Source organism: Borostomias antarcticus (assembly GCF_949987555.1).
Source record: "Borostomias antarcticus genome assembly, chromosome: 3".
Lineage (NCBI taxonomy): Eukaryota > Metazoa > Chordata > Actinopteri > Stomiiformes > Stomiidae > Borostomias > Borostomias antarcticus.
In genome coordinates this window covers 14098376-14112609 of record NC_140236.1, presented here as the reverse complement: position 1 = coordinate 14112609, position 14234 = coordinate 14098376, and the positions used below count along the sequence as shown (strand labels likewise).

The 14234-nt window shown below is 43.4% G+C and overlaps 1 protein-coding gene across 1 annotated transcript in view; it reads left to right on the top strand.

Annotated features, from left to right (window-relative positions):
• LOC311307250 (metabotropic glutamate receptor 4-like) overlaps positions 1–14234 on the top strand; it is a gene marked incomplete at both ends in the record, with an annotated part of 188717 nt that overhangs the window by 167063 nt on the left and 7420 nt on the right. Inside the window, one exon of the mRNA XM_084436047.1 lies at positions 10067–10313. Within this exon, the coding sequence (XP_084292173.1) occupies positions 10067–10313 (247 nt within the window). The remainder of the gene's footprint in view (positions 1–10066; positions 10314–14234) is intronic.

Below are 14234 nucleotides of genomic sequence, written 5' to 3'. Positions count from 1 at the left end.
TGATGGCTTGCATGGTAACAATAGCAATCACGATGACAGTGGAAATAGATGGGTGGGGGGTTTTGGGAGAGGGCGGGTGGGGGGGTGGATGAAGCTGTAAACCATTAAAACCCAGACTCCCCTATTTGTCTGTCAACTGCAGTAGAGTTGACACAAAGGCTGCAGACTGGCAGGTAGCGATAGTGCTCCATTAATTTTGCCATTGTTTCCTGTTTGAAAGGAGGGTGGCGCAGAACCAAGCTCTCTGTCTGTTTGATGAAAAAAAAGGACATGAGGGCTGATTGGCACTGTTGCTGAGACAAAGTTCTGCCAATTATGCGCTGGTGCATGACAAGAAACAGGAGGAGCGTGACATTCTGCTGCCCAACACAAGACGTCACACCAGGAGCAACAGCAGAAAGATGACTCTCACTTCAGTGTGTTGACATAATGGAGGTTGTAAAGAGGTGTGCATAGATGGGCTGTACAGGTGTGGTCGACTCTGCTGTGGCATAGGAGCTGAAGATGAAATGCGCATTACAGCACAAAAAACAGTCTTAAAATGGTTTCCTTATCAGGCTGACTTCAAAGGGAGCTTATGCTGGCACCCAACCACCGGAGGCGACAAAATGTAATGACTAATATCTTCAGCAATTTCTATGCAAACAAAACCGACGGGAATGGATAATCAAAAATCTCGTCATGACTGCGGCATCTTTGATGTTACTGTGGGGACTAAATGGTCTCACATGAGGATGTGGCCATAGACTGAAATGCAGCAGTTCCAGGAGGTAATCATACAGTGTATCATCCTATAAATGCTTTAATGTTTTCATGTGTTATCATTTGCCAGATGCTTTATGAGCCCTGTCAGTGTGATACCAAATGAAAAACTTAAATGCAATAAATACAATGACGAAGAATCTCATTACACATGTAAGGCTACAGATTTGAGGTGTGTAATTGGTGTGGGAGAGGCCTGTTTCATTGGGCAAAGACCGGCCTCATTCATATGGTCCTGGCATTGCCTGCTTTCCAGATATAGAGCTTCCTGTCTGCAGGGAGCATCTTTTAAAGGGCAATGCTCGTTTTTGACAACCTGGACCTTATTTACGACATATTATAAGAAGTTTGACTCACCGAGATCACTTTGGTGTTGTTCGGAGGCCTGTAGAAGAAATTTAAAATCCAGCGCGAGCCAGTATATCCATGTAATGACGGTGATCGGGGCAACGGGAATGCAGTTTCTCAAAATCCATTTTCGGCCGCTAAACGGTTGTTTTCATCAATCAGATTTAATGAATCGACAGTTGCGATTCCTCAACGCGAGGCATTGTTGTTGTTTTCAAATACGGGGTCTTTAGCCTCTGTAATATGATCTTTACACGCCTTTCCCCACTTGCCCCAGCACGCATGCGCACAGGCCAGCGCGCAGACTGGCTATTCTCCGGCTCACATTCTCTGCGCTACGATCGGATTGTTGCTGACGAATGACGACGACAATATTCTCGGCACCAACAACGATCGTAGCGCAGAGAATAGCCAGTCTGCGCGCTGGCCTGTGCGCATGCGTGCTGGGGCAAGTGGGGAAAGGCGTGTAAAGATCATATTACAGAGGCTAAAGACCCCGTATTTGAAAACAACAACAATGCCTCGCGTTGAGGAATCGCAACTGTCGATTCATTCAATCTGATTGATGAAAACAACCGTTTAGCGGCCGAAAATGGATTTTAAATTTCTTCTACAGGCCTCCGAACTACACCAAAGTGATCTCGGTGAGTCAAACTTCTTATAATATGTCGTAAATAAGGTCCAGGTTGTCAAAAACGAGCATTGCCCTTTAAGTGGGTTTGTAATCAGGGGAGGCCAAGCCTCTGTTGGAGATAATCAACGCCGTGTGACACATTTGAACAAAGTCTAGGGAAAATTGCAAATAGAACTTTTCAGCATGCCTAATGTGGTGGCTTTTACCAGAATGAAATATGATACGATGGAAGAAAACCAGCGTGTAACAATCATTCAAACTCCTACAGGCAGCGCCGTTGTTTAGCGGTGAAAGGTGATGATGATTATAAGAGCCCACAAGCAAGCAAATAATGCAATAATGCAAAACAAGAGGTCCCTCTTTCTATGACTAAATTATTCTGCATGTAGATCAGTCACACTGATGCTGCATCAGAATTCAAATTAAGCCACAAATAATGCAATACATATGAAAAAGGTTTTACTTTCCTGAGCAATATCCCCCTTCTTAAATGGTTTGGTCCATGCGGTTCATATGCTGGCAAGTCTCACCTCTTTTGACATTAACGTCACTATACCGGCTGGCTGTCAAATACTAGCCCTAATAGCCTAACGTTAAATCATAACATCAAGCCCATACATAAATCCAGGCACCAGAAAAGAGTGGAGAGAGAGGCCAGGAGAAAAGGCAGCAGAGCGGGAGCCCATAAGCATTTTTTTCCACAAGAAAGGTGAGAGTAGCTATGTTAAGACGGTCGGTCAGTTGCCCGCGGTCTCACATTAACCATGACAACGAGAGCCGTTAGCCTAGTGTGTGAAGAAAGTGCTAAGCTAACGTTAGCTAGTTAGCCCTTCTCAGTCCCGTTGTCGCATTCCGCTCGCTCATGCCAGACAACAGTCCTTTGCTGGTCCATTCACTTTGCCGTCAAAATAAATCGGTTTCGGCCTATTTAGGAGAGGCGCTCATATTTACAAGTGTCAGATAGACATGAAACTTCACTTACCTAAGCAAATGCTGGGTTTTGAAGCCTCGGCGCTACCATTAAATAACTTATTTAGACGCGTTCTGTCTGAGTGAAATTATTTTTCTGAGGTAGTCTTCTTCTGTGGTGGTGGCGGTAAGTTATTTAATGGAAGCGCCGAGGCTTCAAAAGTGTTAAGTTAATTAATAGAAATTCATGTAGAGTTGATTTCTTTTTAAGACCTTTATGTCCTGCTACTCACAGAATCTCTGTGGCCTCGTCTGACCTAGACACCCACCCCCAGCCCCCAGAACATGCTTTAGATCAGGGGTGTCAAACTCTGGCCCGCGGGCCAAATTTGGCCCGCAGTGTAATTATATTTGGCCCGCGAGGCAATACCAAATGACTACTAGAGCTGGCCGGCCAGTATTATACAATACAATAAATAAATAGTGTTGTTAATTCATATAAATTCATATAGAGTTGATTTCAGTTTAAATGCTGATTTGTTCAGTTCATTTTTGTTATTTTAGAGGGTATTTGCTCTTGAAATAAGAGAGGCGTTTATTAGCCAATCAACAGCCGCCTAGCCAGCTTCCTGTAAACTCTACAGTGGTGTTAAGAATACACTGTTCTGTTCTTACTGTCTACAGAGCCAGGTCCTAGCCAGTCAGAAACAGAGTGAAGGGAGTGAAGAGTCATGAAACTGCTACAGACAGAGACAGTCCAAGCACAGGAAGTACACAAGTAAATGTCTATGGAGGTTAATTGGAAAAAGAACATTGAGGAACAGAAAAATAAATACAAAATGATATATACACATTTTTATTTAAAAACGGTCGAAAAAAGTGGTGACGAAAAGTCGGAGGGGTAGGGGCCCACACTAATATTCTTTACGGGGGCCCAAAATTCATAGCAACGGCCCTGCCTACAGGAATCCACGATGCGTCGGACTCGGGAGTGAGACATGGCGGTGCGAGACGGCAGCTGGTCGAATGAGAGATTTGATGTGCGATTACTTTGGGGTGAAAGGTCTGGCTGGTCTTCTTTGATGGCAGCGCCCTTTTGAGTCTCTGTCCCTCCCCCCGCACACACACACACCATGCCAACGAGGCCGAATGGCGATCATATTAGGGTGTCAGGGTGAATCGATCTGGTCTTGGCCGACAGAGAGGGTCAGTGAGTCCCTGCCCTCCCTCGCAGAGTGACTCCACTCTATACTCTATACACTCTATACAGAAGGGCAGTAATACTGTGCCGAACACGCCCCCCGGGCCATGTGTAATCTTCTCAGGAGATTACCCCCCCCCCCCACATCGCTCTCATCTCACACAGACATCCTTTCCTCTCAAGTGATGTTTCTTTAGAGGCCACAAATGTACCTCTTCAGGAATGTATCTAACTGCATCATTGTATGTACTGTACTATCATGGCTACCGCATGAAAACGGCACCATTTTGCTCTCTCGCTGCCTTTGATTGAAACCATTTGCATACTTTAAATGATGCTCAGCCATGTGATACCTGACAAAGATGTGCAGACTCACAAATAGCTTCTTCACACCCCTGCTTAGAATCAGAAAGGAATTTTGTTTAGTCTTTTTATTTGTATTTTATGTACACATTTTCTGCCCATGCTAGTCTCTTTTATGTCTGTGCTTGTTGATTGTTTTGTTTGTCAGTTATTGCCCACCCCCAGAGAGGAAATATTATTTTGTTGTTTTTATGTTATCATAATTGTAATTGGGGGGATGGGGGGCATTTTAAAAAGCTTAGAGGATGCTGCTGAACTGTAAATTAACAGTTCAGAAGTGTACAGCATATTCTGAAAATCATCATTTATAGCAAACATAATTTATAGCTGTTGACATTCTCAAGACTGAGGGCCCTATGGGTTAATTCCCTTGCCCTGCCACTCCTGTCACTCCTCATACCCCTACATACCCTCCTCATACCCCTACATACCCTCCTCATACCCCTACATACCCTGATCATACCCCTACATACCTTCCTCATACCCCTACATACCCTACTCATACCCCTACATACCCTCCTCATACCCCTACATACCCTACTCATACCCCTACATACCCTCCTCATACCCCTATATACCCTACTCATACCCCTACAAACCCTCCTCATACCCTTACATACCCTACTCATACCCTACATACCCTCATCATACCCCTACATACCCTCCTCATACCCCTACATACCCTCCTCATACCCCTACATACCCTCCTCATACCCCTACATACCCTCCTCATACCCCTACATATCCTACTCATACCCCTACATACCCTGATCATACCCCTACATACCCTACTCGTACCCTACATACCCTCCTCATACCCCTACATACCCTACTCATACCCCTACATACCCTCCTCATACCCCTACACCCTACATACCCTCCTCATACTCCTACATACCCTACTCATACCCCTACATACCCTCCTCATACCCCTACATACCCTCCTCATACCCCTACATACCCTCCTCATACCCTACCAGTAACCAGATGGCAATATAAGACAAGGATTGTCCCTTAGTTTACATAGCCTACTGTGCTACAGTATTTGTGGATAGCTAGTTCATTGTCAGTCTTGAATAGTGTTTGGCTCTACAATGAATTAACATGAATGAACATTCCACAGTGATCATCAACAATATGGGTTGCTGCCATTTACAGTATCAGTCCACCCTCAAAAGCACATTTGGATGTAAAGGCAACTACTTTAGCATAAATGAAAAATAAATGAACTCTCACTTTATCTGATTCAGTTATCACACAGGCCGCCATTTTAATTAGGTGCAACAATTCCAAAACAAAGAGCAGCGGCACGTAGGGCTGTATATCATCTTGGATTTCGCGATACGATACGCATCACGATACACAGGTCACGATTCGATACGTATCACGATACAGAGGTCACGATACAATACGATACGATACGTATTGCGATACACACATCATTTACTGAAAGATTTTAAGTGTTCAAGACTGAAAACTGAATGGCTCAAATGCACTATATAGATAACTCAAACTCAATGACTGGACAGAGAGCTAGCTAATAAATATTTTACATTTGATATCCATGCTTTTTAAACTGTCAACATTGTAGTATTTATGGTTTTTCAAAATTATTTATATGTATGGTTTTTTAACTTAATATTGTAGAATATGCTTTTTAAACTGGATTTAAAAATGTAAATCAAAAAAAAATTTTTTTTTTTAAAATTTTACAGCGCCCGGCTGTATCGATACTCCGGGCTGAAAGATCGATACAGTATCGCGAGACTACGTACCGCGATGCATCGTTGTATCGATACAATCCTACAGCCCTAGCGGCACGGGGGCTGATAATGTGCAAGGAATAAAACTATTTAGGCTATTTACCACCTTTACAACTCAAAGTGGGGCATATTTATTGTGTAGGCTACGTTTATCTTTCTATTTCATTTGATTTGACATAGTCTACTGCTATGTACTGTCAGGCAACTGACCATATGCATCTTTGATGTGTCATGCCTTTTCACCTTCTCTGAGAGATGATGCATCTCTATGATAGCATACTGTACCTGTACTCTGACAGAGTTTCTCCACGATTTTGCAGAGGGTTTCCGCGATATAGGAAATGGCTACAATGACGGTGATAAAAAAAAAGGCCTACACACATAATTTAAGCATTTAATCCAAATAATTAATGCCTGAATTGAGTTTGAGTTGCCATGTTGAATGTGACTAGCTTGGCACCAGCTGTTTTATTGAATGTACTGTATGATGTAAACACGTTAGTGCAAGTACCTCCGGAACCCATAGAGATTGCATTACAGGGCCTACAGAAAAATAAAAAGATTTTACATGCAAGTCTCAGAACAACCTGGACGATTTTCAATCTGACTGAAATCGTCCAAATGGGGCGGTACTCCATAGAACATGACTTGACACTGAGCAGACAATGTTATTCAGAAGCAGGACAAATTAGAAGATGCTATTGTAACACCGGTAGAAATCCCTCTCTTTTCCTTTTGGTGGTGCGTCGCCCATATTTTCCCGATGAACCAGCCGTCACTGATCCAGATATGGGACACTGCATATTTCTATGATGCTGTGTGTTTACGTATGCTCCATTTCTCCCAGGCAGGCAGTCTATACTCGGGTTGAAAAGACAGGAGATAGACCAGAGAATTAGATATTTACTGTGGGAATATCTCTGGGAATCCATGATGAAAATATGAAACCAAATCTGTTAGGAGATAAATTGGTTTGTACGACCGAAGCCAAATGCTGATCAAAGATGACTTCTAATCATTGAAATTTCCTCTGGTATGACATGCTGTCTACTGAATGGGGAAATAACTCCTAGGCGCTTGTATTTTGCTCCAAGCTGTCTCTGCATGCTCCATGCTCCCTGCCTAAAGTCATGGTTCCTCTCCACAGCTGGGAGTCCCAGCTGCTATCTGACACACACACACACACACGCGCACACACACACACACACACACACACACACACAAAACACACACACACACACCACAGCCCTCTGGTGCAAGACATCTGTACTACAGTCACCCACCCTTAGGGATCCTGCATTACTTCAGTGTCATAAACAAACAAACAAACAAACAACACACCAAAAAAACAGTGTCATAAACAAACAAATAAACACACCAATAACCCCACATGCATGAGTTGTGCTGATGACTAATAGAATGAGAACAGGACAACTGCACATACTGTACCAAAATGGGTGTTATTACGAGTACATCTGATGGCTTGATACACACTCTTACACACACACAAAACAAACAAACAAAAATCTTTATTGGTCATGCAGTGAGACACACACTCATCACACGGAGTAGGTGGCAATGCCGAAACACACACACACGTATGAATGACTGGAGTGTCCACCGATGAAATGCTTTGTCTGCTCTTAACCATCCCATCGTCCTTCCTCCAAGGGCAGCCGGGAGCAGACATTAGGCAGCGTGCGTGAGCCACGCCTGAGGACCAACCCCAGTGCTCCGGTCCGTCTTCGTCAGGGACGGACGGCTTAAGCGTCTGTTCATCTGCATGTTTTTTTGCATTGGATTCTTTATGGGGGAAACCCCTGCGAAGACGGACACACACCACAGCCCTGGCTAGTTTAACCTTTTTCCTGTGGTGACTGCATTTCCAGCATACTGTTGTCAGTTTAGTTCCCTACAAAATAGTTATATTACAGTAAATTGATGGAGTACCTGTGTGCATTATGATGTAGCAGTCTAAGAGTTGTGGAAATATGACTATATGACTAGGTATAATTTTTGATTATACCGCGGTTATCATAAATATGAAGGAATATGTATTTAATACATTAAATCAACTTGTGTACATGGGGCACCACCCTGTCCTGTCCAGGGAAACAGATAACCTTTATCAATAGTCTAATTTATCAATATCAGTCTGAAGGAGGAGGTCTTGACTGGTCAATTATCAAAATAATATGAAAAATAACAATTAAATAATAGATGGAAAACAAATGCAGCAATTATGAAAACACAGCAGAAATTAATGATGTCATAGATTATCACAGCCTATCCTAAATCCTCTAAGATTAAACAACACTTGGCATCACACCACATCAAAAGAGAATGCTGGATGGCAACCTTACGGGTAGTGTGCTGGAAAGCGATGCGTCCAGAGGCGTTGTTTGGCTCTAAGAAGGGAAGAGGCACGTGACTGATGGTCGCTCGGTTTCGACGCAAGGTGAAGTGCGTCTGCGCTCCAGTCGAAACAGTGATGGTAGACTGTTGGCGAACATTGATATTCTTGGAGGTTCAAGAGTTCAATTTCAGCGCTGCTCATGCACAGCAACTGAAATTGTCCAGAGTTCAAAAGTTGCAAAGGTCTCGTTCAAAACCTCTGCTCTCGCCAGAGGTGGATCGTTTGAAGACTGAAGAGTTTGTGGAAATTCCTGGCGTTGACTACACAGAGATCTTAGCTAGCAGGTAGCGGCTCAGCAATTCCACAGGTACAGATTGATTTTCATCAATCAGGCACAAGCGTGGATCCTTGCCTAGAACTTGAGAGAGAAACTTGAGAGAAACTTGAGAGAGAGAGAATCTGTCCTGTCCCCACTTAAAAAGGGCAGGAGACTGAGGCGTGTCCTGTCTGCATAGACAGCACCAATTGGTCACCCACACAGAGTGAGGGGTCTGTGGGCTGCTTTGACCCCCACTCACTTGGGGTCATAAAAAGGGGAGCCAAGATTCTCTTAAGAGTCTGGAATCATCAAATATCCCTGTTATGGTTTCAACATATTACATTCCCCCAACATGTATAATCAACTGATTCATGATTTTAGCTTCAGATTGATACCAAACATTGCTAGAGTTGACTTAGCAGCATAGGACCAGTTATTTACAACACACAGTAACACTTGGTTACAAATACGGTACAATGCATCGATGTCCATACTTTATTCCTAGGGCTTGTTCTCATGTTGGTTGCATCACATAGTTGGGAGAAAGTAATTGAGCTTTATTAAAGAAACAATACAAAGAAATGTTCATATTCCTTCATTTCACTGTGTGAGTCTCTGTTGGGCCCATGTGGCCTCAGGAATGTTGTGCCCTGGGTTTATTACCGTAGAGGGGAAGGTAGGAGGATCATTGTGTGAGAGGAAGAGTTAATGTTTTCCCCAAAATCCCATTTCAAAGAACCAGTCCTTGCTAAAAGGGTTTTGTCACATTTACTGTGAGTTTGACAGGAAACAGTCTAAACGAAATGTGTTCATCCCTGCGTGACCTTCGATTGATTAGTCACTGGGTAGGGGAGAGCAGGCTGTCTCTGGCTTGCCGGATCTTTATCAGGCATCACCAACATTCTAGTCAGTGATATGGTCTCACAGTATGGTATTTACAATATTTGCCATGTCCATAATCTGCTACAATGATTACTTGCTACATATGCCATGGTACTAATGTATACAGTATACTTGCATTGTATTGTATTATTGTGTTCTACTATACGTGTACTTTTCCATGCAACAAAAATAATTTTCTTTCGGGGATAAATTAAGGTCATATATGTCTGTCTGTCTGTCTGTCTGTCTGTCTGTCTGTCTGTCTGTCTGTCTGTCTGTCTGTCTTTCCAAGTGGAGCATCACTGTCCTCTGGTGGAACAATGACTCTTCTCTTCTTTCACTGTCTCCTGTCCACCCCAGATGTACATCGAAAGCACCACATCGACCACCTCCTCTCTCGCTCTCTCTCCTTTCCTCTTCTCAGATGTACATCCAGACCACCACACTGATCCTCTCCTCTCTCTCTCTCTCTATCTCTCTCTCTCTCTCTCTCTCTCTCTCTCTCTCTCTCTCTCTCTCTCCTCCTCAGATGTACATCCAGACCACCACCCTGACCATCTCTGTGAGTCTGAGCGCGTCCGTGTCTCTGGGGTTGCTCTACATGCCCAAGGTCTACGTGGTCCTCTGCCACCCGGAGCAGAACGTGGCCAATCGCAAACGCAGCCTCAAGGCTGTGGTCACCGCCGCCACCATGTCCAACAAGTTCAACCCCAAGGGCGGCCTCCGGCCCAACGGAGAGGCCAAGTCCGAGCTGTGTGAAAGCCTAGAGACGCAAGGTGAGTAGCCACTGCCAAGGTCCCCATGTTAACCGACTAGGGGACAGGGAAATGTTTATGCAGCCAAGGGATTATACAGTTTTGGTGTAATTCATCTTGGCTTGATATTAAGTCAGTGAAATGTTCCAAGTTACAGCAGTTTAATACACAATGAGCTAGCTTTTACGTGAAGGTAATCAATGTCCTTTTTTATTTTACTCCTCCAACAGCTTTTGCGAAATTAGCTGTTGTTATGCAGGGAAAGGAAATCGGGTGTACACTTCTTGTGTCGACCCACATGGCATTAAACATTGTCTCAAAAACCCCAACATGAGGCATAACAAGAGGTGCAGCGAGAGTAGACTGAGTAATCAGGATGGATCAATAGGGAAGGCTTTAGATTCAGGTCACGGAGAGGCTGTCTGGGGTTATTAACTCTCTAGCCTCCAGCCACTTCCCAGCAATCAACAGGACGAGGAAGTACATGCCCCAACATTTCAGCCTGGACAGAGTAAATGTCATGTACATGCTGATGCTAAATCGTGTGCTCAAAAAACCTGATTAAAAAAGTATGGATTATCACACCGTTCAATCAGTTGGTTACGAGTGCGATGAATGGCTTTTCAGTATTTCGAATATAGTCCATCACCTCCGGAACGAAAGAACAAACAATTTATTCATGTCAAATGATTATGACAGGTGGCTTGACAATAGTTCTGCACCTAGAATACAGTACCATTGGAAATGTCAACGAGACAGGTAGCTGGAGGGTGATAAGAAAATGTGTAAATTAACATTATTCAGAGGGGAAGTAATATTGGCCTGCAATAGCGTGTGTAGGAAGAGGATGTGATCCTATCCACCTGATCCAATAAACTAAATCTCCATTATGGACTACAAGGTGTCTTACTGCTAATCTGGATTGTACAGTAAGTGTATTATACAGTACAACGGCTAGTTCCGACCGCGCATTGTGATTGGCCAAGACACATTCAGAGCAGTGCCATTAGCCACCATATACAGTACCAATGAGCAAATCACCGGTAAATGTATCACTCCGAAAATGCTGTTGGCTGACGCTAGGTTGCCTATAGCAACGGTAGACAATGGATAACTATTTTGGATTATGGAGGGCTGAAAGCAACGCTATAAACCCATCGTGTTCAAAAAAGTATTTAACGGCAGTGCTGTTGTATAAAACCATTAACACACTCGAGGTCATGCTTTATCGTGGTTATTGGCACGGCTGTGCTGGCTACACCACTCAAACTGTGCTCTTGTGCCTACGACCGCAGCACAGCCCTGCCAATAACCACAGTAATGTACTCCCTCTCGTGTGTTATTGCTTAAATATCCACTCGCATGGAGAGACGTCACACTCTTACCCGCGGGATGAGAAACAGTGATCACGGTGCCTAGGGGAGACACCAGACTTTTTGAAACCGTGTGAATCTTGACTCGGGACTGTGGCTGGAACCTGGAGGGACTAACATCTACTGTTTGTGCTTGTGTGCCAGACTGTGGAGAGAGAGGCCCTTGTGATGGGCTTTAGACGCTCAGGTAACTGGTAGACTGTCAGCTTGCCTCTCAGCACTTTTTGACCCCCCCCCCACACACACATACACACACTATTTGAGTGTCAATGTTTACTTGGATCCCATGCTTGTCTAGCTACGCACAGAGCATCACGGCTTGCCCTGCCCTCGGCAGTAATTCCACAACCCCGATAATAGCAGACAGCTCACCCTCAGCCTCATCCTCACAGACACACTCCTGTCACTACGGACAACGCTCCTGACGTGTCACACCGCGAATGGCCAATGAATGTGCTGAAGCCCCGATCACTGCTAATGTGCTGGGATGACACTGCCTGGATGTGGGGTGACAAGTGATAGCTGCATGTCCCCTGTAGTTTGTGTCCTGCGATGACAAATGGAGGAATTTGTGGTAATGGGATGTACAACAACTATAAGGGAAAGACAGATGAGACTGCCAGATTCAATTCTTTCTGGACCATCTATTTTTTATCTCAGCCTCGCAATGCATAAATATTTAAATAAGGTTCATTTATCAATGCTTCTCTCGGAGAGCATGTAGGTGAAATGGAGAGTCTGCCCCCCATCCATGAAATGCACACACACACACACACACACACAGACATACACACACACACACACACACACACACACCTGATGCCCATCAAACATCTCTTTTTTCCAGTATCTTTGCCCAAAACTCAGGCTGTCAACAGTTTTTTTTTAATTCCCTCTGACACTTTCAATCAGTGCAGGATGCTCCCAACAAGATTGACAGATTGGCACAGGGTTGTAATTGTAACATACAGTGGGGAGCCTTTAGCACTTATCCCTGCCTCAGCATTTCACCAGCGTGGTATTTCATGGAGGAAATCCTGTGGGATTTCAGCCAGGCGTTATTTCATTTCAGTGATGCACCACCACCAGGTGGTGTCTTTGAGCAGATTTAGCTGGCTTGGGTCACAGTGTATTTCTCCTATTAGTCTACGAATGAAGACAGGTCTGATCATTGGATCATTAAATTTCACACATTCTATGAAAGCCAACACGATATTACACGAGTACCTTCTTCTCAAACTCATCTTTGTTCTCCTTATAATAATAATTTTATTACGACAATCTATCTACCAATTCAACATTGGGTAACACATTGTTCAATAGCTCAGTTGGTATGGAGCAAGCCTCCGATATGAGGTTATAATCCAAGCCTACCTCAATGAATTTGCAATTTTCCATTTTAGCATTTTGTTCAATATCATTGAATGTAAATACATTATTATCCAAACAGTTGTCTTGTGGTACTATATATATATATATATATATATATATATTTATATATATGTATACATATGTATACTGTGTTGCGGCACCGACTCCCCATACAACCTCTTCCGCTCCTCAGAGCTCGCCGGTGGACCCACGACGCAAATTATCTCCCCTCGCAACCAAACTGCTAGCCTTCTAGTTGAAAAATTATATTTTAAGGGAAGAAATCCACACAGGTCTTAGCTGTAATTTGAGATGTTGTGTTTTTTTTGTCATTTATTGTCACAATAGATTATTAAATAGATAACTAGCTATTTGTGTGTCGATCTGCAAGGGCGAGGCCAGAATATAATTACGATTCGTTTCAGCTGCCACATTTATCATGCCCGAACATTCATAGCCCACGATGAGATTGGCACCATACTAATGTTGTGATGAAAGGGACGTCAACACTATTACCATCATTTCTGCGATAGGATCTGCGCTGGTTTCAACCTTCCATTGATAAATTAGATCCATTATCTCAATGCGCAAGAACCATTACGCAGGAATGTCTTTGCTGGAATGGGGACGCCCCAATCCCCAGCCGTTTAGATCACCTAGGGTGTCAATATTAAACTTCCCTCCTGACTGATGAGGAAGCCAGGAATGTGTAATCCAAGTGCATATCAACCAAGAGTGCTTATCGCATTATAGTGTTACAGTATTTATTGATTATATATTAGTATAAGGCTATAGAGTATTATTAAAAACTGACGAGGGGTCGTAATCCTTAACACCGCTGTCATCAGTATAATACCAGTGAGTGTTATTAAAAAGGAAAAAATCGAACGGATCCTGTTTAACAATCAATATATTTTCAAGGACAATGAGATCACTTTTTTATAGTTCAATATTCACCTTTACTTGATATTAGTTTATGAATTGGCCTTTCCAAGACCCCAAAAATAATTTTTGTGACATGAGACTGTATGAGACCTTGTTATTTTAGAATTACGGTGTACTGGCTAGTACACCGGTGGGAAATATTGTGGTGGAAATGGAAGTGACATGCGTGTCACAATATCAGGAAGAAGACAAACACTTCACCCTGCAAATTTATCTACATGCACATAAATTTGAAACGCATTTTGTTGCCTCT